At 39.3% G+C, this 25,487-nt stretch overlaps 3 protein-coding genes across 9 annotated transcripts in view; 2 read left to right on the forward strand and 1 right to left on the reverse strand.

Annotated features, from left to right (window-relative positions):
* LOC103149233 (secretory phospholipase A2 receptor-like) overlaps positions 1-3,204 on the forward strand; it is a 29,736-nt gene extending 26,532 nt beyond the window's left edge. The window contains exons 2-4 of one of the 2 annotated variants that reach the window (XM_007568288.1): positions 1,088-1,413; positions 2,409-2,665; positions 2,745-3,204. In XM_007568288.1, the coding sequence (XP_007568350.1) occupies positions 1,088-1,413; positions 2,409-2,635 (553 nt within the window). In that variant the 3' untranslated portion in view covers positions 2,636-2,665; positions 2,745-3,204. The remainder of the gene's footprint in view (positions 1-1,087; positions 1,414-2,408; positions 2,666-2,744) is intronic. The other variant, XM_016679794.1, reaches the window with a different exon arrangement.
* A 738-nt stretch (positions 3,205-3,942) lies between these two features.
* Positions 3,943-8,101, forward strand: LOC103149234 (lymphocyte antigen 75-like). 2 transcript variants are annotated; one of them, XM_016679793.1, is made up of 4 exons: positions 3,943-4,024; positions 4,950-5,261; positions 6,605-6,861; positions 6,944-8,100. In XM_016679793.1, exons 2-4 carry the CDS (start codon positions 4,967-4,969, stop codon positions 7,148-7,150), a joined length of 759 nt encoding a protein of 252 aa, XP_016535279.1. In that variant the 5' UTR covers positions 3,943-4,024; positions 4,950-4,966; the 3' UTR covers positions 7,151-8,100. The 2 variants fall into 2 exon arrangements, with proteins under 2 accessions (XP_016535279.1, XP_007568353.1); XM_007568291.2 differs by having other exon boundaries at positions 3,950-4,020; positions 6,944-8,101.
* A 3,484-nt stretch (positions 8,102-11,585) lies between these two features.
* Positions 11,586-25,487, reverse strand: part of LOC103149235 (syntaxin-binding protein 4) — a 61,411-nt gene continuing 47,509 nt past the window's right edge. For 3 of the 5 annotated variants that reach the window (XM_016679787.1, XM_016679789.1, XM_016679788.1), the window contains exons 12-19: positions 21,581-21,669; positions 19,368-19,464; positions 17,589-17,716; positions 16,585-16,677; positions 15,161-15,226; positions 14,812-15,006; positions 13,420-13,576; positions 13,058-13,333 (exon numbers count right to left, since the gene is read on the reverse strand). In XM_016679787.1, the coding sequence (XP_016535273.1) occupies positions 13,074-13,333; positions 13,420-13,576; positions 14,812-15,006; positions 15,161-15,226; positions 16,585-16,677; positions 17,589-17,716; positions 19,368-19,464; positions 21,581-21,669 (1,085 nt within the window). In that variant the 3' untranslated portion in view covers positions 13,058-13,073. The other 2 variants (XM_016679790.1, XM_016679791.1) reach the window with 1 other exon arrangement.

The raw sequence follows: 25,487 nt of genomic DNA on the forward strand, positions 1-25,487 counted from the left end.
AAATTTTAAGTGCTCAGTAGATATCTTGTCCACACCATATGCCTTATTATTTTTCAACTTCTTAACAATGTCACTAACTTCTTGTGAAGAAATAATAACATCTTCATGCATATTTATGTTGTCCATCACAAAGGGATTACTCTTCCTACAATTAAACAGTTCATAATAGTGTTTCTTCCATAAATTAATCATTTTGTCTGGTCCAGTAACACCATCAATTTTCGTTGGCAAGGATGCTTTTAGATTGTCGACTCTTTTTATTTCTTTCCAAAATTCAGAAGGACTGTTGAGTTGTAATTTTCTTGCTAGTGACTCTGATTTAAGTGCATTTTCATTCCTCTTAATAAACCGTAAGGCATATTTAAAGTTAGCATTTGATCTCTTCTTGTAGTCAAATACAGGACCATGTCTGGGTTTGCCGAATTCAGGCCACAGTCTGAAAGCCCTTCTGGCCTCTGTATGAAGCTCTTTAGCATAATCATTCCTCACTGGCTTTGCTTAGTTTTATTCAAAGACCTGCCTGAAATAAGAAGGAATTTTACAACCTTCTCATACAGTGAGCACAACTCTTTGCCATGTTCATTTTAACAGTTTATGTCTAAACATGTAACTGCACTTTTTGGTAAAACAATATCATTCAACAGGATTTCAGAGTGGATGCGGAACAAATTGAGATCCTGTTCAGTCAAATTGTCCCAATATATTTTTTCTTCTTGTGTATCATTATTCATGGGCAAAAGGTCTGGTAAGGTTTGGATATGTTTGACTCTGTGTGTGTAATTTTTGTTCCATTGTGTGGATTAGAGAAGATTTACAGTTCATTCAATCTTGTGAACGCAAATTTATCTTTCAAATAGAATTGAAGCTGTGTCATGTTTGTCAGTGGAATAAATCGGCAAATCATTAAAACCCATTTTCAGTGCATATTCACCTCTGATTATGTAATTACAATAAATTGGAGCTAAAATTAGGTACATCTGGGTAAAATCATATTCTAAGTGCATTATATTAACTTCATGAAGAATCATACTTTCCTCTGATGCTGCATATTCAGATTGATGTTTGATAAATACTAATCTGGTTCCAGGTTTCTGGTGGTATTGGGTGAAAACATGCCACAGAAGAGCTGCATCTTTATCCTGCTGCATCTTCTCTTCCCCTCTGCCTGTGGGCAGCTGCCAGATCTGAGACACAGGATAATTCAACAGTATAATGAACAAAAGAGTTGGAGTGAGGTCCAGTCCATCTGCAGATACAAACACACTGATCTGATCATCATCAGAAATGAAGAAGAAAATCAGGCCTTGGACGGACGTCAAGGCTGGATCGGACTGTACCAAGACGACAACATGAGTCCATGGAAGTGGTCCAGTGGAGATGAAATTGCGACTTTTTTGAACTGGGATGTTGGTGGTAAGACGAAGTGACGTTTTCACGTTGTCAACTTTTAGTTCAGTAACTTCCCTTTTGTTTTTGAGATTTGAAATGTTTTGGTTGATCCAAGTTTCAGTATTTGAATAATTTTCCTTATTCAAACAAGGACTGCAAGGTTGCACAGTTGGTTGAACTGTTGCCTAGCAGCAGAACGGTCCAAGGTCAGGTTTAATTAAACCCAGGACTGGTCGTCCTTTCTCTGTGCACATATTCTTCCTGCATGTTATCACTCCAACTTGGGTGTGAATCTGACCGAGTGTGTGTAGCCTAGTGATGGACTGTTAACATGAGCAATGTGTATATCGCTTTTCACCCATTAACGACTGAAAATGGGCAACATGCAGTAGAAATGACTAGAAATATCCAAAACATCAATAATATCGATATGAAGTCAATATCAATATTGAATTGAAACTAGATCGATAAAATCGATACTTTACTTTCAGATTATTTCTTGAAATTTTTTATTGCAATTTTTTACTTGTATTGCAGTTTCTCATCTTTACTGTAAAAAAGATTTTGCTTTTATTTGCTCTCAAATTGTATTTTTTTTACTTTATTTAGAAAGTTTTTGTTTTTCTATTGCTTCAGTAAAACAAATACATATTTTATCATCTATAAACTTTATCTGAAATCTGTCCTCATTTTAACAAAATAATTCAAAGGAAAAAGCACAAAAACGCCCAGAGGTCAAACGTTTGATATTATATAACACCTGAATAATAAGTATCGGTATCGGCAATACTGGCCCTGTATTGACTCGTTATGGTATTGATACCAAAATATGCAGCTTCGTACATTTCTACCAGGCCCTCTAAGGCCCTGTAAGGATTAAGTAGTAAATTATCTTTGATCAATTGTGTGTTTAGGTGAAATTGCGATCTAGTCTTCAGGACATTGTTTTGACTCGTGACGCAGCATTCCCTCAGAGATGTAACATGAGAATTCTTACTCCCCTCTCTGTTTCCTCATAGAACCAGATTTAGACCAAAAATGTGCCTATAAGGCAGCGATCACCAGCAGCGGGAGGGACGACATATGTGAATTCAGACGTTTCTATATCTGTTACGGTGAAAGGCTGGTTCTGGTGAAGGAGAGTAAGACGTGGGAGGAGGCATTGGAGCACTGCAGGTCTCTGCACAACATCAACAGCTTTGACCTGGCAACCCTCATCACCCCCGACGACCACGACTTTGCATGAGAGAGAGCCCAAAGTGCTGCCACTGAGGAGGTGAGACAGGATTCTGCTTTGTGTTGGAGTTGTTACCCCACTTTGTGTCTAAGCAGATTTTTCTGGTAAATGTCGGTAGGTGTGGACGGGCCTGCGTTACCTTGGTGATGAGTGGATCTGGATGGGTGGAGAACCGGTGCAGTACCAGGACATTCCAAGCTGCCCGGCTGTGAGATGTGGAGTCCTGGAGAAGAACAGCAACTCATCCTTCGGCATCAGAGACTGCAATGAGAGAAGGAACTTCTTCTGTTACACGAAAACTCAAATCCTCTGAAAGAGAGCCAGTTACTCAGTCATCATTCAATTTTTTTTGAAGTTAATCAAAGTTAATTTCTGACAAAGCGTCTAATAAGTCACTTGATTTTTTTTTAAATTTTTATTATTGTCTACCAGAACATTTTTTGCAGTTTTTATTGAGAAGTTTTATTGCAGAAAAAGAAGATTTTATGTTTTCGGATGTGGTAGGGGCAGGAAGGGGAGTTGTTAAATGTATTTGCTTCTGAAGCTTTTATACAAAAAAAAATAAATCTGCAGATTGAGTCTCTTCCTTGTTACCTGTTTTTAACTTTTGTTTTTCACTCCATCCTTCTGTTGACATGGACGTTTTGATCTGGACTGTCCCACCGCTCCACCAGCAGCCTCCACTGTCTAAAAAAACAACAACTTTGAATCTTATTAGGACTTTTATTTATTAGCTAGTCTGATTTAGACCTGAACTGAACACATAATAAAGGAAATAGTAAAATAAGAACAGCACTTGTTCCTTTCAGTTTTTCTTTAATTTGTTTGCTACTATGAAAATGTTAAATCTGGTGATATCAATAAAATACTGAATAACCAAAACATCCCTATTAAATATTCAATTCTTTGACAAAAAAATGTTTATAATTAAACTTCAATTTTGTTTTATCAGGAAAGAAATAATGTGATGTCATTGTAGGTAAGTAGCAAACTGTTTACTGTTTTGCTCTTGTTTCTTTTCTTTTTTTTGCATTTTAAAGCTCAGCTAACATCACACTAACACACTTTTAACTGTTTGCTGGTCTTCAGATTTAGATCAGTAGAGTACCTTAATACCTGATGTCTTGCCATGACCTTGGTAATGCAGTCGCTGGCTAACAAGTTATTTCTAGTTCTACGATTGTTTATGCCTTGTTTTGTTTTTACAGGTTGTATGCAGAAAAGTTCCAACAACAAGATGCAAATAAGAACTCAGAGAAAATGGCAGACAGGGTGGTGACTTCATCCTGATAGGTGGATCACTCTGAATATAAAAGCTCTGTGTTGTCTGACAGAAAATTAATATTATTTGAAGTCCAGCTGAGCAAAGTGTCTTCCTGCTTCAACACCTCAAAGTCAGTAAGTACAAAAGGATTTAATTTTTGGGATTAATACATTTTACCGTCTGGCTTGTAAATGCTTTTTCAAGCTTATTTGTCTTTTCTTTTCTTGTATTTTCAACTATTTGGTGTATTTTACCTGATTGGGTGTGCTGATGTATGGATTTTTTTTAAGTCAAGTTTCTCTGTATAGCACACATGAGCAACAAGGCCGTTCAAAGAGCTTAGATGATAAACACAACACAGAAAAAAAGAAAGATTACAAGATAAAGAGAGCTAATGAAAAGTGAGAATTAATTTATGTTTTGGTTATTAATCAAAGGTAACTCTAAGCAAACTGTTTTTTAGTCTTGATTTAAAGGAACTCAAAAATGTTTCAACATTTCTGCAGTTTTCTGGGAATTTGTTATACATTACAGGAGTGTTAAAACTGAATCTGATTCTCCATGTTTGTTCTGACTACTGGGATCCATAAAATTTACAGCTAAGGAATCGTGTTTAACCTCAGTTATAATCAGTTTCATTTAATGCAGCCATTCCTATCACTTAACTGTTTGAAATCTAATGATGATAATAACATATTGATATTATCTGTAATATTAATCTGGACATTTTGTTGGCTAGAAAATAATATGTATCTCGGTCTTGTTTTTGAAGTTGTTTAATCGATCCATCTCTGAGGAAACTGGTTCAAATTCATATTTACAAAATTAAAACTAATTTCATGTCAATGCTGAGGGTATGGAAACATCTGACAAGAAGGTTTAACCTGAAGCAGCTGCAGCATCAAAATGTGAAGCTTGACTTGGTTCTATTCATCTTGACTGATCCAAAGTCTAAATCTGTCGAATATTTCATCAGCTGTATGAAGTGTTAATTGCTATTCAGATTATGATGGCCCTGTTCAAATGCATGTTCAACGAAACTTACTTATGTTGTCACAGGTAACTTCGGTAAAAACATGACAAGAAAGATATGTGTCTGCATCTTCCTGCTGCTCATCTTCCACTACATCTGTGGTCTAAGAGAATGGAAAGTTATATACCACAATCAAAAAAAGAGTTGGAGAGAAGCCCAGTCCAGCTGCAGGGAGGAGCACCTTGATCTGGTCACAATCAGAAATGAAGAAGAAAATCTGGCATTGGCTGGATTCAGTGACAGTGCCTGGATTGGATTGTACCAAGACAAGGATGGAAGTCCATGGAAATGGTCCTTTGGAGACGAAAGGCCGACTTTTTCAAACTGGTGGTCTACAGGTGAGTCAATAACTGAGGAAAATATCTACATTTTGTAAACATTTTACCTCAGTTCATTTCAAATTTGTTTTGGAGATTCAATTTTTCTTAATTACACCTACCACTACAAATACTTGATGTTTAATGTACAAATTTGGAAATTGATGCCAACAACACATTTCAAAAACACTCCGGACAGGGGCAACAAAACATCGGGAAAGTTGAGAAACACTCAAAAGAACATTTGTGTGGAGAATTCCACAGGGGAACAGCTTATCTGGAAACAGGTGTGTGTCATGATTAGTTATAAAGGGAGAATATCCGAAGGGCTCAGTCTTTCACAAGTAACGATTAGGCGAAGTTCACTACTTTGTGAACAACTGTGTGAGCAAATAGTCCAACAAATTATGAACAATGTGTCTCTATGTACAATTGGAAGGAATTTGGGGATTTCGTTGTCTACAGTGTATAATATCATCAATGGACTCAGAATATGGAGAAATCTCTGTGATTAAGCAGTGTTGGTTTCCGACATTCAGAAACAAACACTGAATGCCGGCCACCATGGTCCCTCAGGCAATACTGCGTTAAAATCCAAAATCATTCTGAAGACTTCAGAAAACCATTGACAGTCAAGACAGTTCAACACTACATCTACAAGGACAAGTTAAAACTCTACCATGCAAAGCAAAAGCAATATTTCAAAAACATCCAGAAATGCCACTGGCCTCTCTCTGCTGCTCTGAGACAGACCGATGCAAAGTAGAAAAGTGTCCTGCGCTCCAAATTTCTAATTGTTTGTGAAAATCATGGGTGTGGTGTCCTTTGGAGCAAAGACGAAAAGGACTGTCTGGATTGCAATCAGCACGTAGTGCAAAGCCCTGCATCTTTTTTTTTTTTTTTTTTTTGAGGAATATTTTTGTCACTAGTTTCCTTTATTTGACAATTATTTGACAGCAACCTAGAATATTTTTCTGTTCCTGAAAGCATGGGTAACTTGCACATCTGTGAAAGTGCGGAAAGGTTCATAGAGGTTTTCGAGCAACATCTGCTGCCATCACAGCAGCTACTTAGTCCACCAGTCTGTCTTTTGTTCCCAAAACCAAAAGGAAAGACTATGACATTCCTTTGATGTTTGAATTTAATCAATGTTGTCCTCTTTGACTGCCGATGATCAAACACCCATCCATCCATTATCTGAACATGCTTTTGTCCTCGCAGGGTCATGAGAGGGCCTGGTGCCCATCATGATCAAACACCGAGAGATTTTAATTTGCAAACATATGTATCATCTTGATATGACAACTCACATTAGCAAAACAATTTGTTTTGCAGAATTTTAATTATTTAACTTTTTCTCCTAGAACACAATGTAAACCAATCCTGTGGCTATATGAAGTCTTTGACCAAGAAGTGGGAGGATGACTTCTGTTGGTTTGAACGCTACTACATATGTTATGAAGAGAAACTGGTTCTGGTGAAGGAAAACAAAACATGGGACGAGGCATTAGAGCACTGCAGGTCTCTGAGCAGAGCGCTAAGCTACGACCTGGCAACCCTCATCACCACCGACGACCACGACTTTGCACGAGAGAGAGCCCAAAGCGCTGCCACTGAGGAGGTGAGCTGCTGTTTACTCTGCACTGATGCTGTTGAGCGACTCACCCTGTTGTTATGTTGATCTCTCTGCTACATGTCGGTAGGTGTGGACCGGCCTGCGTTACCTTGGTGATGAGTGGTTCTGGATGGGTGGAGAACCGGTGCAGTACCAGAACATACCAAGCTGCCCGGCTGTGAGATGTGGAGTCCTGGAGAAGAACAGCAACTCATCCTTTAGTATCAGAGACTGCAATGAGAGAAGGAACTTCTTCTGTTACACGAAAAACCTTAGTTCATCTTCACCTGACTAACCGTGCTGTTAGCAAAACATATGATCTCTTAGAAACATTAGAATATCTGCAGCTGTTTGAAGGTTATAATCTATATATTTGTAGGAGCTTCCTGTTACAAAAATCCTGAAAACCCCTGAAAGCCTGATGACATCATCTCTTATTATTTTTATGAAAAATACTCACCTATTAGGAATTAAATTATGGCCTCTTACAGCCTTTATTTAAAGAGCACTTTGAGTTGCAAATTAACAAAAATTCCAAATAAATGAATGAAAAAAGATCTGTACTTCTTTTAAAATTTCCTATTATCAATTCATTACTTATGGAGAGTATCTATTGTATGACATTTTAAGGATTATTGCATAACACCAGTAATCTGTGGTATGCTAGTATACTTTTACTTTTAAAGTTTTTGTCAATATGAGGAACTCCTGAGTCATAATGAAGGGCCTTCACTCATTTATGAAAACATCTAATTTAAAGAAATATATTTAATTGTCTTATGTATTATTGGTTTTTGTGTTTGTCTGATGTATTCATATGCTAATGCTGTTGTGCACCTTTAATTGTAGAATCTGAAATTGTTTTTAAATTACAGGATTAATGAGTTTGACTTCAGACATAAAGCCTGTTTCTCTGAGGTTCCTGTTGATGCTGTCAGATGCCTTCTCACCTGCCTTCTGACCTGCCTTCTCTCTGCCCTTCCTGCTTTTGAAAGACAAATGATCTCATTCTCCGTTTTGAATGTGGTGCTCTAAAACGAGCGAACATTCAAATACATCTACGACTCACTGATATCCAAACAACTTAATTTGATAAACAGATGTGTTGTCAATCCTTGTGATGTTTGTGTCTCTGCTTTTTGAGAGAAAAAGCAAAACACAGGAAATGCTGACGTACCTAAAAGATGCACTGAGGGAACAAAAAAAACTCTACAGAGACATTAATATTAACTTAAAAATATACACAAATAATTTCCCAAAGTGTCTTGTTTTAGTCAGTCCTATTTTCCACTTTTCCTCCACATGCACAATAAATATACCCTTAGTCCTAGTTTAACATTTGCAATTAAATTTATGTATTAATTTGATACTGTCCAAAGTGGGAAACTTTACACACAGGCATTTTCCTACGTTACATACAGTTTAAAGCTAGTAACCTTTCTTGAATGTCTGGACATCCCGGCTATAAAGCATCTGTAGATCCTTCCTGCTCTGTTATGCAGCAGGAACAGTTTGTGACTGTGGAAGTCATTGATCAGACCAGGTTCAATCTAGAAAGCTTAAGAAACACATAGTGAGGGTTTGCTTGCCCAACCATGTCAGGCCCAATAGACCACCCTGGTTCACAGTGATATAGACACAAAATGTTAAAAGCATATGGAAGAGAGAGGTCAATGAAAGCCAGAATAGTGTCAAACAAAATGACCAACATACATGCTTACAGCTGTTGACCAAATGGGAGTAACTACAGGCATTTCATGACTGGCTGGTCATTTGAGGAGAAGGTGGCATTGCTCCACATGCTGCCATATTTTTGTAAGTATGACATGCGGTTCTGTTTGAAAAGATTTGAGCAGTGCCTGTTGTCAAAGATGAAGCCTGTTGTGAAAGGTACAGTCTTTTAGATTGAGTTACTCACTAGATATAAGTGTAGTCTATTAAGCTTTGCAATGTTTTGTATAAATCGCTACGTTTTGCAAGTTTTATAGCAATTAATACGTCTAATGTAAACACTGTGTTCTGTTGTTGACAAGGATCTTACAGAGCAGGCTTGTGGATTGTTCAATGTTTGTGTCATTGGCTTGTAAAAAATGCACATATTTTGTCATTGAGTGGCCCTAGGGAGTGTATTTTTGAAACAGGTTATGCATTGGTAATGACGGAGCTTTTTTTTCTTAGAGAAAAGCAACAACCACACCCATGTAAAGGAGTCTGAACAGAGGATGGACCTGTAGTCTACAGAGTGAAGCTGCTATAATTTGACCTGTAAGTGTGCCACCTGTCCAGTCTTTAAGTGGAGGTATAGTTTCAGTAATTTGAACCTTGGAAGAACTAGAAATAACAGTGTGTTGGGGCAGTCAAATACAAACAAATTCCTCTGTGGTGGTCATGTAAAGCCAGTGCCTCATTGGTCTAGAGTGTCAAGAACCTTGGCACCATACTGACCTGGACATTTCACTGAAGTATTGAGCAGGTTTTTATTTTTAGGGTTAGGGTTTAGGTTTATGACTAGCTGTAAATTGAGCTAAACTGAGGTTTAAGGTTAGGCTTGTTGTGGTAATGGGTAGAGCTAGGGTTAAAGGTGGTTTAGTGTCACAATGACAATATCAAATAAAGTTAAGAAGTGATTTCATTCAAGGCAGGAAACTGGACCAAGCATTTCTTGTTGGTTTCAGTAACAAGAAATATTGAAAACTAACATCTAGGAAGACGTTAACGCTCAACTTGACCATGTCTGCACAAAGCCACAAGGGGGCGCTACGCCCAAACAAAACAAACTGCCTGAAAAACAAGCAGACTGTCGAGTCTTGCACAAGATGTGGAGACACAAAAGGTCACTCATTTAAGCGACGTCATGCTAAAGAAGTTGCATGTAAGAACTGCAACATTTGACCAGATTGCGCAAGAAATTCAATGTGGAAATAATGAGAGGATTCATCATCAAATGAATTTGCATTGTTGGACTCACTTTCTTGTGATTCCTCAAACTTGTGGATGACAGAAATAAATATGGACAACTCCAATGCTGTGTTTAAAACTGACACAGCTGCTGATGTGATGGCTGTCCCAACAAAGCAATATGAAAAAGGACAGGTCAGTGAACTGGTGGAAACTAGAAAGATGCTGATGGAGAAAGGCTGGTCACCATTTGTGAATTTTAAAAGGACCAGACAAAGTTCCCGGGTCAGATCGGGCATCTGGAGTCGGCCTGGACCCAGATAAACTACATGCAGTAACAGCCATGAAGGAGACGATATTTCTGAGGTAAGATGTTTCCTTGGAATGGCAACTCATCTTGGAAAGTTTTTGCCACACAAAGCAGAAATTTGCTTAGTCTATCACTGGATCTGGATGGCATTAAGTTGGCCTTTGATAATATAGTGAAGAACTTTGGTGTTATGAATCATCCTTGGACCAGCACACGGATTACAGGAAGCAACCTGGAGTTCATCTTGATGAACTCCACGTTCTCTTTTGGGGAACCCATCATTGATTTTAAGATCCCTTTTCAGTCACTAAATTCCCAGATGATACAAACTGAATATTTACTTTGGATTCAGGGTTTCTTCAGAGTTACCGTTCTCCTGCTTCACCAGCTGAGAAGGACGTAACCTTCCCCAATGCAGCCTTCAGCCGCTACTGAAAAGAGACAGAAACTTCCTGTTTTAAAGTTATTCACTATGTCACAGGTTGTGAAATGTATCCCTGGCCTCTATAGGTATCTACACAGGCAAATCTGAATTGGACTTGAGTCCAGACTTTGACTAGGCTACTTCGAAACATTTTTTTTAAACTTGGCTTGCTACTTATTACTTTGGATCATTGGGCTGCATGCATCACATCACTGCCATGTTTGTCGTTCTGCTCCTGAAATGCAGTATTAGTGTTGGCTTAGATGTAACATGACACACACCTCCAAAAAGTTACCCATTAGCTTTAGTCTACACAAGATTTTCCTAGAAGTCTTGGGATCAGCAAGATATTTGTTGGTACAAGGGATCAACATGTGAACATTTCTTCAAGGGGTAGTATTATGTAAAATCAACTTTTTAAAGCTTTACCATCATGCTATGATGTTATTCCCTCATCAAAAACATGCCAGGAGTGTTGCCTTGATTCTTTCATGTATGTATCACCCATAGCAACCACTGAGCTGTTCAGACACAGTTCCTCCTCAGAGCTACATTTTCCAAATTTCCCGGCTTCCACCTCACAGACCAGTCTTCCTCCACTCAGCTCCTTCAGACTAGCCTGCAGCAATTAGCAAACACCTGGTGGAACTGTGCATCTGCTGAGCTCATTATACAAGAGACTTCTCAGTGTTTTACTCTGGTAAAAACATTGTTAAAGGGTTAATAGGGGAGCCGTGAGGTGATTGCTTCCTGAAGGCAGAGTTTTAGAAAGAGCAGGAGATTTTTAAAGAGACAGATGCCCAATTTCAAGTAAAATTTCTTAAGTCATATTTGATAAATGCAGCATTTTTAGAATAACAGAAGGTAACTCAGCTACAAAATGGCACTATGTGGTTAGTTCTTTAATAAAGAACTTATTTAATATTTTTCTATGCCTGTAAATCCTTTAGTCCGTTAGACAACAGGTCCCCACCAGCAAGAGCAACAACAACAACAAAAAAAGAAAAACACACAAGTTGGATCAACAGAAAATGAAGAATCTGTGGGAAAAGGCAGAAGCCTGTTGTTGTTGTGGAAACAGACAACACACACAAAGCCCAAGATTCAGTTATCCCTTTAATATAAAATATAATAAAGAGTATGAGGCCACACTGAAGATGCAGTTCAGTTCAAAAACACACTCCATGAATGGGCTTGCAGCTGTTGGCAGAAATAAAACAAAAGTTTGACATGACTGGTTTCTGTTCACTCTGAAGAGCACACAGCTGGAGCCGACATGAACCACTGCAGTGAAACCAAGCTGGACATGACACTCCACCCTCAGGTCCAGAATCTGAAGCCTTCACCTTCTGGCTTTTTAACAAGAAAGAGCACAAGGAGAGGTAACACGTTTCTACACTTTTTCTCAACAGTACCTATGTTGATGTTTGTGGCAGAGCAAGCAGCCCAGGGCAACGGGATGGAGCGGATGATGGACAGAGGACTGCTCAGCTCTGGATAGTCCCACCTAAGCAGGAAGTAGCTCTCCTTCACATGCAGTACGGGGAGGAGGAGGGCTCAATCTGCCTGTGAGTGGATAACTTTACAAAATACATCAGAGGAGTATTAACAAGGTTTACAGTGTTATGCACTTGGTCATGCAGTGCCTCCAACATCATCCACCACAGGAGGAACAGCAACGTTTGCTGCTGAGACGCCGGGCAGTTCTTGGGCTGCAGTCTCTAACTGGTGCAAGCAGGGGTCTCATGAGAGATGCCATCTGTCCCTTTGCTGTACTGGGGGGGTCCGCACTGGCTGGACGGGGGAACAGCGGGTCCGTGTCCTGTCGGTTGGTGAAGAACGTCGTCGTCGGTTTGGGCTCTGTGGGCTTCTTTGGTGACGGGGCAGGACCTCCTTCAGTCCTCCACTTCTCTGTCACTCACACATGATGGGAGTTGACATCCGATATGGAATCTGACCCTGCAGGCCAAACATAGATCAGAACAGATGATGGTTTACTGAATGGGACCTTACTGTGCTTCCCTGAACAAGCTGGGATAGTTCTATAGGCTACAACAGGGTTTTTCAAAATGCCTGAGGGTTCAGAAAGTTGGAGGGAACATGAGAAAGAAAATGGGAAAATAAAAATAAAAAATAGTGCCAAGTACGATGCCAAGCAGAAGCACTCGCACCCGTCTCTCTTCTGTACGTCGCGTATTTCTCATAGTTTTGGACCTTACATGTGTAAATGAACAATGAGATCTACAATATTTAGACTAATAATAAGATGGACAGATTGTGTTTTATTTCATGTACCTTTATTAGCAGAAACGCAACACACTCCCTCCACCAGCTCTTTGGCCTCCACAGCCAGCTGGATGGCAGGGTCAGGAAGGGGTGACAGGGTGTCGGGACTGTCTGTGGCTGGAGACGACCTGTTGCTCCTGAAACACACAGAACAACAGAGGCGACGGTTGGTTACAGTGGGACATGAGATTGTAGGGTGACCTGAACGCAACATTCTGGGTCTCTTACCCATCATCCCCTCCCAACAGGCTGGGCTTAGTCAGCACCTTGTGCACGTTCTGTTGAGAAAGATAATGGAGCTCATGACTGAGGATGCCCAACAGAACGGTCCAGCACCAGAACAGACAGAATTATAACTTGCTTTGTTAAACAAACTGGATCTTTAACGTTGGCTCCTCTAGGAATCACGAACAGTAACTGAAGCAGTCTCACTACACACACATTGTCTGTAAGACTTGGTTCAGTTTTCAAACCACAGCAGCTTCCCATACCACTGGTGTCCACTTGGGGGCAGTCTGGCTCCATTACTCTTTGAGGAGCAGGCACTACAGTAAAGATGGCCAAGACTCTTTTCTGTGTATTGGTCGTCTCTTTACTGTACTACCTGGCAGTGACAGCAGTCATGTGATCAGTTTATACTCGATGGTTGCCATGGCAATGGCGATCAGGCCTGACAGCAGCTCTACCTGAGCGAAGCCCAGCAGCTTCTTGTTGGAGATCTCCAGGTGTTTTCTGCTCAGCTCCGACTTCCTCAGCTGGGAGTCGATGGAGGTCAGCTTCCTGTTGAGCTCCACCACTTCCTCCTGACAAACGCAACACACTGTCAACTCGGAGCATTTCAAAAGCGGTTAACGAGACTGAAACTCAGAAAACAATGAGATGTTAGTGCAAAATCGTGTGTTTTTCCACATTTGTTGATGTCATGTTGAAATGCCACCTGGCTGATTTTATTGCACCAGTTGTTGCCAAATCAGGTTAACATGCCAAATAAAAACTCCTCTGGCTTAAAACACCAGCTCTCCTCCCACACATTCACTGTTGATGCTTTGGCACCACTACAAATATATTTTGCACATTTTTTGACAGATCTGTATTGTTTTAACACTCTTGAACATCAGGACAATAATTTCTATGGAAAAAGAAAATATAAGCACAACCCTGAGTCCTGATTTCAGTCATTCAGTTCAACCTCTGTAGCTAATGGTAGGTGATATCTGTTGCCATCTACATTGGAGGGGTTTTCCCTCCATGGAACTGACAGTTTCCATTGTTAGTCTGCACTTCATCATCAGGGCCATCTTCCCGATGTATTCTTGGAGCTTCAACATTCTATCTTGGATGGTGGATGTGATGCACACTAAACCTCTGCCTTGTTCTGTGCTCTTAATGTACAGCCTGTGGATACTGGACTTAGGATGGATTTCCCCAATCCAACATAACCTCTGAATGACCATTTCCAGTGATCACTGAACCGTTTGGCGACATCAAATAGAAGAAAAGAACATCAGTAGAACTCAGAGCTACGATAAATGGTGAAAGTAAGAGCATTTCCACATTACAACATGTAGAGAATTCAACTGACTGGGGCTGAACAGCTGAAGATACTGAACAACCAGAGTATTCCATCAGTGGACCATTTCTTCTCTGATTCCTTTGCTGTAAAACATTCCCATCATCAGAAAGAGATCTTGGTGGAAAATGAATGCAACACTGGATGTAAATAAACCTTGTCATATCCCAAATGCTGATCAAAACAATGTTTGCTATAATCAAAGTTAAAGACGGTCCAACAAAACATTAGACTTTGACCTTTGTCTTTTTGGTGGCAACTATTATCTTTTGGCTAGACATTGTATATGTGCACATAGAAATAAAATTTATATGTGCTTATTTTTAATTTTGTCATAAGGTGTTATTTTTTCTATTCTATATTTTTGGGTCACCATTTTTCCTTGATTAGCAGACAGCTGTAAGAGTCGGCTGGTTTTTCTCCTTCCTCCCAACAGTAAAGGACTGTAGATTGAGTATTTGGACTCACTTTAGCGCCTGCTCCACAGGCTTGCCTCTTGGCGGCCAGCTGGTTCTTCAGGTCTCGGATCTCGGCCTCCAGCAGCTGGATGACTTCCTCGTAGTCCTGCTCAGCGCTGGTGGCCTGCCGCTGCACCGCCTCGGCCTCAGCAGCCTGCAGGCGGCTCTTCAGGCGGGTGTTCTCCTCCACAGTCAGGCAGGCTTTCTGCACAGATTAACACAATGTGTTGCAGTTACACTTTTCATGTTCTGATGTATCAGCGGTAACTAGTCAGAAATTACGCTCTGTGACATATTTAATAAATAACTGCTCGAGCATGCCATCAGATTTAAGCACAGGAGATGCCGTGTCTTCTTACCTCAGATGTCTTCTGCAGCTCCTCCTCCAGGCTTTTTTTACTCTGTTCTGTGTCTTTCAGAATCACCTGCCAAGAGAAACAGCAAATCAGTCCAATCATGCCCTTCTTTCCTCCATGAACCAGGATATAAAATGTTTGGCTTTCTTTGCTGAACAGAAACAAAACTGAAGTTTTTATCTTTGGACCTAAAGAGGAACGATTCAGTCAACACAGCTTCAGTTATTACAGCTGGAAACTAGAGATCAGGTCTGCAACCTGGGTGTAGTGATGAACTCTGACCTGAACCTTCAGAGCCACATAAAGACAGTTACAAAGTCGGCCTTCTGTCACCTGAGGAACATTTCTAGGATTAGAGGACTAAAGTCTAACTAGATTTAGAGAAACTCATCCAGGCGTTTATCTTTAGTTGCATTAATTCCTCCAACATCGTCTTCACAGGTCTGACTAAAAAAAATCAATCTTCCAGCTGCAGCTGATCCAGAACGCTGCTGCTGGAGTTCTAAAACCAGCAAGACGGAGAACATCACCCAGTTCTACAGTCCTTCACTGAAAGAACAGACTTTAAGATACTGTTAGTTTATAACCCACTGAACGGCTTAGCACCACAATACATTAAAGAAATGCTGTTGTTACAGAAGCAGCATTCAGGTTCTATGCACCACAAATGTGGAACAAACTTCCAGAAAACTGCGAAACAGCTGAAACACTGAGCTCCTTTAAATCTAGACTAAAAAAACCACCAGTTTAGAACTGCTTATGATTAGTAGTACATGGAACCCTAGTCAATATATTTGATGTGCAATAATGACTTTGATGATGGCATTTGATAAAATGTAATGTTTATTGCCTGTTTCACAATTGGTGACTTTATGATGCTGAACTGCCTTGTTGCTGACGTGTTCTACACAAATAGACTTGAACTTGAAAGTAAATTCTCAGTTCAAAATGTCAGTTTTTCTCAGAAAGAGCTCAATTACAGAAAAACTAAACCTTTCACAACACGATTCATTGGGGCTTTGTGTCGTAGTCCAACACAAAGTAATGCAGTGGTTCTAAAGCTCGCTCCTAATGGGCCACCTGATTCAACGATCACCTTACCTCCTCAGCACGCTACCAGGTGAAGTTAAACACAGGTCAGGTGTGTGTTAGCAGGGAAACCTAAAACATTCAGGATGATCCTAAAGAATCTGTGATTTTTATGCTTGTCTTTTTGGTAAAAACAGTGGCTTCTCTACCTACCAACAGTGGGCTGTAGAAAATCCCTATAGAATACATGAAAGTTTGTGGTTGTAATTTGACAAAACAAGACAAAAGCTTGTGGTGTGTATGTATTTAACTGATTAACTCTTTACTGTCACCAAGCAGCGCAGCTGGTGACAGATCATATGCTTCTATCAAAGGAACATTAACGGTTTGAAGTTCACCTTGAGTTGCTTCATTTGGGTCTGCAGTTGCTTCACCTCGGTCTGGAACTGCTCCATCTCCTCACTGCTGTAGCTGCACTCTGATTCATAAGTCTGCAGATGCACACACAGTCAAGCATACACAGCATGAGACAGTTCATTGTGTGTGTGTTCAACAGTGACTCCTAGTGTGTGTTCTCTAGACTTTAACACAAGGATCTTCCAAGTCCAGGCCTCAAGAGCTGGAGTCCCAGCAGACAGTCTGGTACTCGCTTCAATTGTGGACCAAAGTTGCAACATTTGTTCCATTTCACATGGCACTGCGTCAAACCAACCAAACCCTTATGAAAACCTGTTCACCACCTCACCTGTGGGGGCGCCGAACCAAGAAATATGGAAGACAACGACATGAAAACCTTTGAAGAAGACATGGAGTACAACTTCCTTCTTCACCAAATGGAGTGGTGTCAGGTTTAAGAAGCTGGAGGATTTCTCTTTTGTCTTTTGCAAAGATCTCGAGCCATTTCCCACTAGAGCTATAATGTGACGTTTTTTTGGTTGTATTTACCCAAGATGCACTGTCCCATAGTCCGGAGCGGTCCATGATTCGCTTGGTGTTCACATATGCATTCAAACCACACCAGAATTAACTTCAACTGAATCAGAGTTTCCTTATTTGGTCTGCATCAGAGTTGAATTATTCATTCACGCCTCACAAACAAACCAGACTTCAGGGCAAACAAGCTGGAGTCGAATCGAAGTGAACTAAACAGGGCCAGTTTGATGCAACCTGGATGTGTTTCTGCTTCTGCACACTTGAGCCAAATAATGAGGTTATTAGCAGAACCCTGGAGAACTTGAGAAATCACTAAGGAGGCAATTCAGTCATTTTATTCAGACGTGTTGGACCAGAGAACAGGATCCCTGAATTAACGTCTCCATGTGTTCTTCTGTCTTATGGTCCAGCTTATTACCCATATCTTTGGAATTGCTGCTGGTCTGAAAGACTCTTCAGAGAGACTTACCGGTGAATGAAACGCCGATGTGTCCATCAAACTGGCCGCTTCATGGTAGGAGAAGGTGAAGTGGCCCGATCCTAATCCCAAGTCCTCCAGGTCCTCCTGGAAGATGTTCCGACAAGCTTCCACAAAATCTAAGACCAAAAAGATAGAAAGCATTGGGGCTGAAAACACAGAGACCAAGAGAACAGGGAGAAGTTTGAACATGTATGTTCATTCTGTTTCACACATTCATCTCCTGAGTTCTGACACGTGTCCAAACTTTTGCTTCAGAAGAAACAAATAGCTTAACATCAGAAATATTCAGTGTCTCAATCTGCAGTGCTCTTTTCATAGAGCATGCAAATCAAAGATGGACAGATAAAAATCAGCCGATGAAACGAATCGGTCTGTTTTCAGCTTGTTCAGTCCTGCTCAATGATTTCAAGACTGGACCGTCTTCGGATGATCAGAACCCACCATATCTACGCAACACTGGGTCGTAATGAAAACAATAATCATAGGTAAATACTGTAAATAAATGAAGATGATTTATGGTTTGAAGGATCCTTTAGCTCAGTGGTAGAGTAGTGTACCTGTAATTAGAAGGGGTACCACAAGGCTCTATTCTTCTTTTTTCCTTTTATCTTTTATAGCTGGGAATTATCTTGAGGAAATATGGAACTCTTTTCCGTTTATATGCTGATGACTGTCTAGTCTATTTGCCCCTGATTCTTCTATTCAGACTCTTCTCGACGGGTCTAGGGACACCAAATTATGGATGATCCAATATGTATTTAATTTTAACAAATGCAAGACTGAAGTGAGTTTATGTGGTTTTATTTTTATTATTAAACCCTTATTTATCCAGATAAAAAAATCCTATTGAGGAATTTCACAAGAGTGACTGGAGCAGCAAAAAAAGAGCTTTATAAAATATGTGACCTCATTAGTGAAGGGTTCTTGGTGTCTTTTCAATAAATTGTTTTGAACTTTATCATATCAACAACAATTTTTACAAAAATAAAAAGCTTCATCTCTAACACAAAACCAAACCTTTCATAGACCACTGCTCACATCTCCAAGGGAAATGTTGACAAGAGGTTTAATTTCATTATCTTAGAACTGACTCTCTGGAAACAACATTGCCACACTTGAGTCATGGACAGTGGATTGGAAGAGGAATATTTCAGATGCTTAGTGGGGGGAAAAAATCTGCCTAAGAGGTTTAGTGTTGCCTGATACAGATCTGAAGCGGAAAAACAGCTGAACTGAATTAAAATGTTTGATTTTTTTTAAATATAGACATGAATGTGCTGAACAAAGCTGTTTGATATCTCTGCACCAGTACGGCTCACTGACATAAACCAATAGCTTCAGAATCATGGTCTAACATGTTAAAACACAACTTCCACTTGTTCAGTCAGTGCAATTAGGAGATCAGTAAATGGGAAATAAGTGATAAAGAAACTGACGAAAACAACAGCTTGACTACTTTGAACAACATGTAAAATAAACATCAAACCTTCTTTCAAATGGTTCATCTAATGCAGTTAGGATTTTTTTAATACAACACAGGAAATTCATCAAGAGTCTACAAGAACATTTCCCTCTGACTGACCACCTGGACACAAATAGACATCATGCTTCCTCAGCGTGTCACCGAACAGCGATGTCACAGCCAATCAGCAGCATGGTAACGTCACACAGGGACGGTGATCTGACAGCATCCCAACACACACATCGACGAGCCTGGATGCACGCATGGCTGACTTCAGTGTGAGTGAGAGTGTGCATGCGCCTCACCTCCATACGCCACGGTGCCTTGGGGGTCAGGGGTCAGGCTGTGCCTCAGCGTCTTCCTCTTCTCTTCACTGACGTCCAATCCAAGAAAGGACAAAGCCTGAGACAGAGAGACAGGAAAGTAAACACAGACCAAAAATACACACACAGCATAGCCTTATATGCTGAGTAAATCTGGGAATAATCTGCTTTCTTATCTTTGGTTGCAAGAATAAAGGATATTCCATGACAGGAACAATAGCAGGCGGCTGTCAGGTGTTTCTGTTTATGATGGACATGTGCTGTTGAATAAACCTCTAGAGCTGGGATTTTCAAAACAGGTTCAAATATGCAAACATCTGGAATAACTAGCATAATAATGAGTAAATCCTTTCAAGTAAATTAGCTTAAGTCAAACAAAACAAAAACCTCTTTAGGAATTTAATTGTTATAAATTAAACACATTTAAATCAGAAATATTAACATAATAACTTTCATATTTTCCTAAATGATATCCCTTCATTTTCACACACAAGCACAAAGGAAGTACTTTGAACTTAAAGTGACACAAGACACTGCAACATTTAAGAGGAAACCGTAGGCTAACATTAGCAAAGCTAAGTAAAAACTAATATTTGTTTAAAGTGGATTATGGGACATTTCAAGTCGATTCTAAATTGCAATAAATGAAAATCAGGATTCTTATGTGAATTGATGTTTTTTTGCGCACAACCCTAAGACAGACTTTCAGAATAGTTCACATCAACATTTTTCCAGATTGGATTGTATTTGGTGCAGAGGGAAATGTAATAAAGAGATGTCGTTTTGGTGCTTCTCTGTAGGTATGTTTATAAAACCACTTCAGGTTTGCATTTTCATTACTTTACACACCAATTGTAGAAACAGAGAATCTCAACAGCATTATTCCACATAAGTTTTGCAAACAGTGATGAATCTGTCATTTTTGTCACCAATATAGTGTCTTTCCACCACAGCAATCTATAACCCATGTGCTCTTTGTTATTTTGCAAAGGATCCACTACATCAAGAGAGAATTCTTCCTGTATTCTGTGTTTAATCTCTTCCTTTTCTTTATAATCCCACTAATGAATTGGTAGATTAGGGTTAGGCTACAGCTGAGCAGCATCTGGGCAACATTAAAATCAAAGTTAAATATTGGTAATAAACTGTACAGACGGCAGACAGCTGCAGACAGAAGCAGAGAACAGAACTCATCAGTTAGAGTTGGGCTGCTGAAGGGCAGCAGAAAGGAAGGAGAGAGAGAGAGAGAGAGAGAGAGAGAGAGAGAATGTGCTGAGGGGGTAAAAAGAGCCGAAAAAAGAACAGCGCAACTATAACCCAGGAAGCAATGAGAGAGAGACAGTGTGCATTAGATGTCAGTTATGAGATAAAGACAGCTCTGGGGCTGGAGGGACACTAAAGTACTACATCTGTCAAAATAAGTTAAAATGTATTGAAAGAAGGCTGCCTATGTGAAATGTTTCTGCATCAACAGAATGTAATATATTTATACTATATACTTAAGTATTGTACTTAAGTATATTTTTAGTCTGAATATATATGGAAAAGGCCTGTCCTATTTTTTTTCTTATTTTTGGGGAGATTGGAACATTTTAAATACAAACATAAATAAAACAGCTGTCATTTGGTTTATTACATTTTCATTCTGAAGTTTTTGCAGGTGGGGTTAGACTTCATGTCAGTACATCATCAGATGGTTTCAGCAAGTTACATGGTTCTGTAAAAGCACTGAGAAAACAATACAACGATGTACTGATACTAGCAAATACAATTTAAATACTTAAGTATTTTCAAAAGTAAGTACTTCAGGAATTTAACTGAAGTAAACATTTGACCGAGAAACTTTTACTTGTAGTTGAGTAAGATTTGACGATGAGTATCAATATTTTTACTAAAGTACTGGAGCTCCGTACTTTGTTGACCACTGGTGAATAGTAAATGGACTGAACCTATATGGCTCATTAGAACCCCACTCTCAAACACACCCACAAGACTGAAGGACTGATTGGACGGACGGACAGACGGACCACTTTGTGTTGGCATATCACATCAAGTTCCAGTAGCACGCAAAAAGGTTTGTTATAATCTGACAAAATGTTGGAAAGGTTGAGATGTGAATACTTTTGTAAAACTCATGAGTGATTTTTATCTCTATTTAACTCAAATACATTTTCTAACCAGATGACATCACTCACCAAGTCTAACTTGTCCAATTTGAGGCGAATGTATGGGTCCAGTGTTATTCTGGGTTTCGTCCCTGTTGGAGACCTTTGGCTGGTGGAACCTGCACAAAGAAACACGAAGATCAATTAAAAATAGATAGTTGATCTGAGCCTATAACACAGCAGTCTCCATGTTATGAAAATATTCACATACAAAAATATACGAGCTAGTGGCTTTTAGGCAGAATAAAGTGTATGTGAGGACATGGGACACTTTGTAAACAATGGGAGGAAAAATATCATTGGATTATCTGCAAAATCAGCAGGGAGGTAGCTGGCTGTGGTGATAGACATCTGTGTGTGTGCATGTGTGCGTGTGTAGGTGTGTGCGTGCATGTGTGTGTGTTAGAGAGAGAGAGAAGGGGGGGTGGAATAAAAGCAGATGATTAAAAGGAGGGGAGTAGAAGAAAGATGGATGATTATACAGATGAGAGAGAGCAAAACAACATGAGTAGGGAGGGCAAAGGGCCAATGCCTAATATTAATTTGATGACTTTGTCCCAGATATGTGAAGCTGAATATGAGAGTAATAACACTGAGAGAGAGAGAGAAAGAGAGAGAGAGAGAGAGAGAGAGAGAGAGAGAGAGAGAGAGAGATAGGCTGGCTATATCGGCAACTTAAACTTTACCCTCTACTCAGAGGATCCCTGTTTTGACCCGAGTCTATAAGCTCAACAAAGTCTGGTGATATTTATGGTTTGTTACTCAAGGTTTAGAGACTAACTGAACACATATCCAATGTCACAATAGTGAAGAAATACAAAAGTTTGTATATCTGAAAACATTTTTGTGAACAAATATATTAATTTAAAGGCCTAAAATCTTTTGGAACAGAACAAATAATAGCTGTTCTCTTAGTACAGCTATTAATTACATATATATAAAGTACAGTAGAGCATTAATTATTAGAGTAGTTTGGTTGAGGTGTACCTCAAGGTTTAGTTCTTAAATTCCCATTAGCTTCCACTTACATTTTTCATATTCTTGGTGAACATGAACGACTTACATTTTTATGCATGTGTAACTAATGTGTATGTGATTTTAATGTTTACAGGGCCCATTATTTAAAAAAAGTTAGAGTGATGATGTGCCCGATCGATAAGGGCAGATCTATTCAGAGTAATTCTGTGCTGAGTGGTTTGAGCAGCTTCATCCTTTATTATTTTACATTATATGTAGAATTTCTAGTTGCACTTTCTAAATCATTTGAAAGGTTTTTTACATGTTTGACCAAGCTTGTGAATCTATTGGTGTGTTTAAGCGTGCTGCACTGATGCACATTATCAAATACATTTGTAATTCAGTAAATTAATGATCCTATATGTGAAAAAATATAGGTACAAAAGAAATGTTTTGTCAATTCAGCACTGTTTTCTGTATCGGATCGGCATCCGCCGATACTAAAGCTCAGATATCTGCATTGGTACTGAAAGTGAAAAAAATGAATTGTTGAATTCCTACTTAGCTTTGCAGAAATGACCATACTGAGAAGGAATGTAGATCACATCAGTGTTTTCCACTGAACTGAGTAATAAGTCTGAAAACCTCAAAGCTAAGACAGGGCAGGGAAATCCCATAGTAGCCATGTGGGATCACCTGGTGACATCTGTCTCAGCTCCTCCAATAAGAGGCTGCAAGGGTGTTAAGTGGACAATGCACTTAGGATATAACCTTGGCTGGGGTAATCCCAGGCAATAGGATTGGAGCAAGCTGTTGGATGGCTTCCAGCCAGAGACCATAGGCCACACACTTCACACTCAAGCTTCTGCTCTATGGCAAATATTTTAATTATTTTTAATTAAGAAGCACATTTTCTCCTATTAAAATTCTTCGCTCCTGTCCCAAAAGATCTTGTTTAATATAAATTCCTTACTGCAGTCAGAGTTTATCATATGGCAACATACTGCATATTTACAGCTGGTTCTTGACATAGGTTGTGCAGGCCTGAGTGGTGCTCTTAAATTATATACAGTATTGCAAATAAAATCCAGAAATATAAACAACAACCACGCCACCTTCAGAGGGAATCTGAAACTAAGGTATCAATCTCAGCACGCATTGATCCAATACTGATAATGAATTTGTATCGATCATTTCAATATTTTGTATTGATCCGCCCACCTGTGCTCAACACAGAACTGAGACTAACCTCACCAAAGCGTTCAACGACATCTACATCAATACAGACTGAGGGAGAACCACAGTGCTGGTTGTGTTGGACCTCAGCGCAGCATCTGACACTGTTAACCATGACATATTATTGAAGAGATTGGAGACTTGGGTCAGACTCTCTGGTACAATACTTGACTGGTTTAAATCTTATCTAAAGAACAGGGTATTATATTACTTGGCATTGCATGGCATGGTATGTTATAGTACCATATCAAACTATATGATATGATATGTATGGTGTAGTGTGGTATGGAAATTACATGGTAAACAAGTAAACATTTATCAGAAACCATTTTCAAACTTTTCATTGGTTGGAGCTGTAATGTTTAGATTTTTTTTCTTTAGTTCAAATGTCAGGTGAAAAAAACACAGACTGGTGGGTAAGTTAAAGTTACATGTAGTTTTACCCCTGACATTACTATATTTATTAAGTTAAAGAAAAAAAATGGCAGTATGTATGAAAATGTTTGAATGTGATTGCGCACAACATTGCCCACTCTGCATGGGATCTGTCTATCTGTTTTTAGGGCAGTGTACCATAAATCCTACTGAATATTTGTGTTTGTGAAACATAATCCAATTACAGCACAAGCACATGACTAGAAATCCCTCACCGGAACTGATGCTTCCCGCTCTGATCTGGTACATTTCGTTTGTTTACATACTGATCAATTGAACTATACTCAATATGCATTCATGTAATAATGGCTGTTAACTTCCGCTTTCATTCTCCTTAATAAGAGATAATTATATTAATTATGCTGCTGTATCTGATTAATTAACTGTTGCCTCTGAGCATGGTAACATGTACACAGCTTGCATCTTAATTCTTCCTCTTTTAAATCTCTAGTAAAAAGTACTTTTACGAGCAATGTTTAATCACATTCTATTACTATGCACTTTTTATTGCCTCATCATTGATTAGTTTAAGGCCCCCCACTGTGATGCAGTTTAATTTAAACACAAATCTCTCTATTCAGTCTAATCCAGCATCTGTGTGTGGGAACAAATGTTTTTATGCTCAGATCAGACAGTTAATCTAATAACCATCTGCTTGCAGGGGCTTTGAAATGAATTCAAATTCAAAAATTCTTTGTTGATCCCAATGGGAAATTAAATGTTGATGTAAATCATATTAATTCAAATTCGGAAACCATAACTCAGATTTGGCAAAGGGTGCACACTTTCTTTGTTAAAGAGTGTATTAATTAAGCAAAATTGATTTTTTTGAGCTTCATATCATGTTATAATGCCCCTCCCTCATCAGACGCACCTGGAGTGTTGCTTTGATTCTTTCATGCACGTTTGAGGACCAAAGCACTGCCTCTTTACCCAAGCAGTGCTTTGGTAGGTGTTAACTTTGCTGGGGTGTCAAGTGAAGCTGACACCCCACCCACGAGAAAAATTCCAGCAAATAGACTGAGTGGTTAGTGCTCCGTTTGTGCCGTCAAAATTTTCTTTTGTGCTGCTTTGGTTTCTGAGATGTTAAAAAGAATTTTTTAGGGTCATCCAGAGGCCATCATCTCCCCTTCTATCTCCAAAACAAACCAAAGTGAGGTACATTTTTAGTGCTTTGTTTGTGCTGCTTTGTACTGTTAATACAATCATTTGTGCAGCTTTCATTTATGAGATAATATAAGTTGTAACATCACCATCCCCACCATCTTGCCCCAAAACAAACAGACAGAGGATGCCTCATAGGGTTGAA

Source organism: Poecilia formosa, unplaced genomic scaffold (assembly GCF_000485575.1).
Source record: "Poecilia formosa unplaced genomic scaffold, Poecilia_formosa-5.1.2 Scaffold220, whole genome shotgun sequence".
Taxonomy (NCBI): domain Eukaryota; kingdom Metazoa; phylum Chordata; class Actinopteri; order Cyprinodontiformes; family Poeciliidae; genus Poecilia; species Poecilia formosa.

Coding starts and splice junctions, on each gene's coding strand:
- LOC103149234 (XM_016679793.1), top strand. CDS start 4,967: ATGACAAGAAAGATATGTGTCTGCATCTTCCTGCTGCTCATCTTCCAC. Junction 5,262..6,604: donor TTCAAACTGGTGGTCTACAG/GTGAGTCAATAA, acceptor TTTTTCTCCTAG/AACACAATGTAAACCAATCC. Junction 6,862..6,943: donor AAAGCGCTGCCACTGAGGAG/GTGAGCTGCTGT, acceptor ACATGTCGGTAG/GTGTGGACCGGCCTGCGTTA.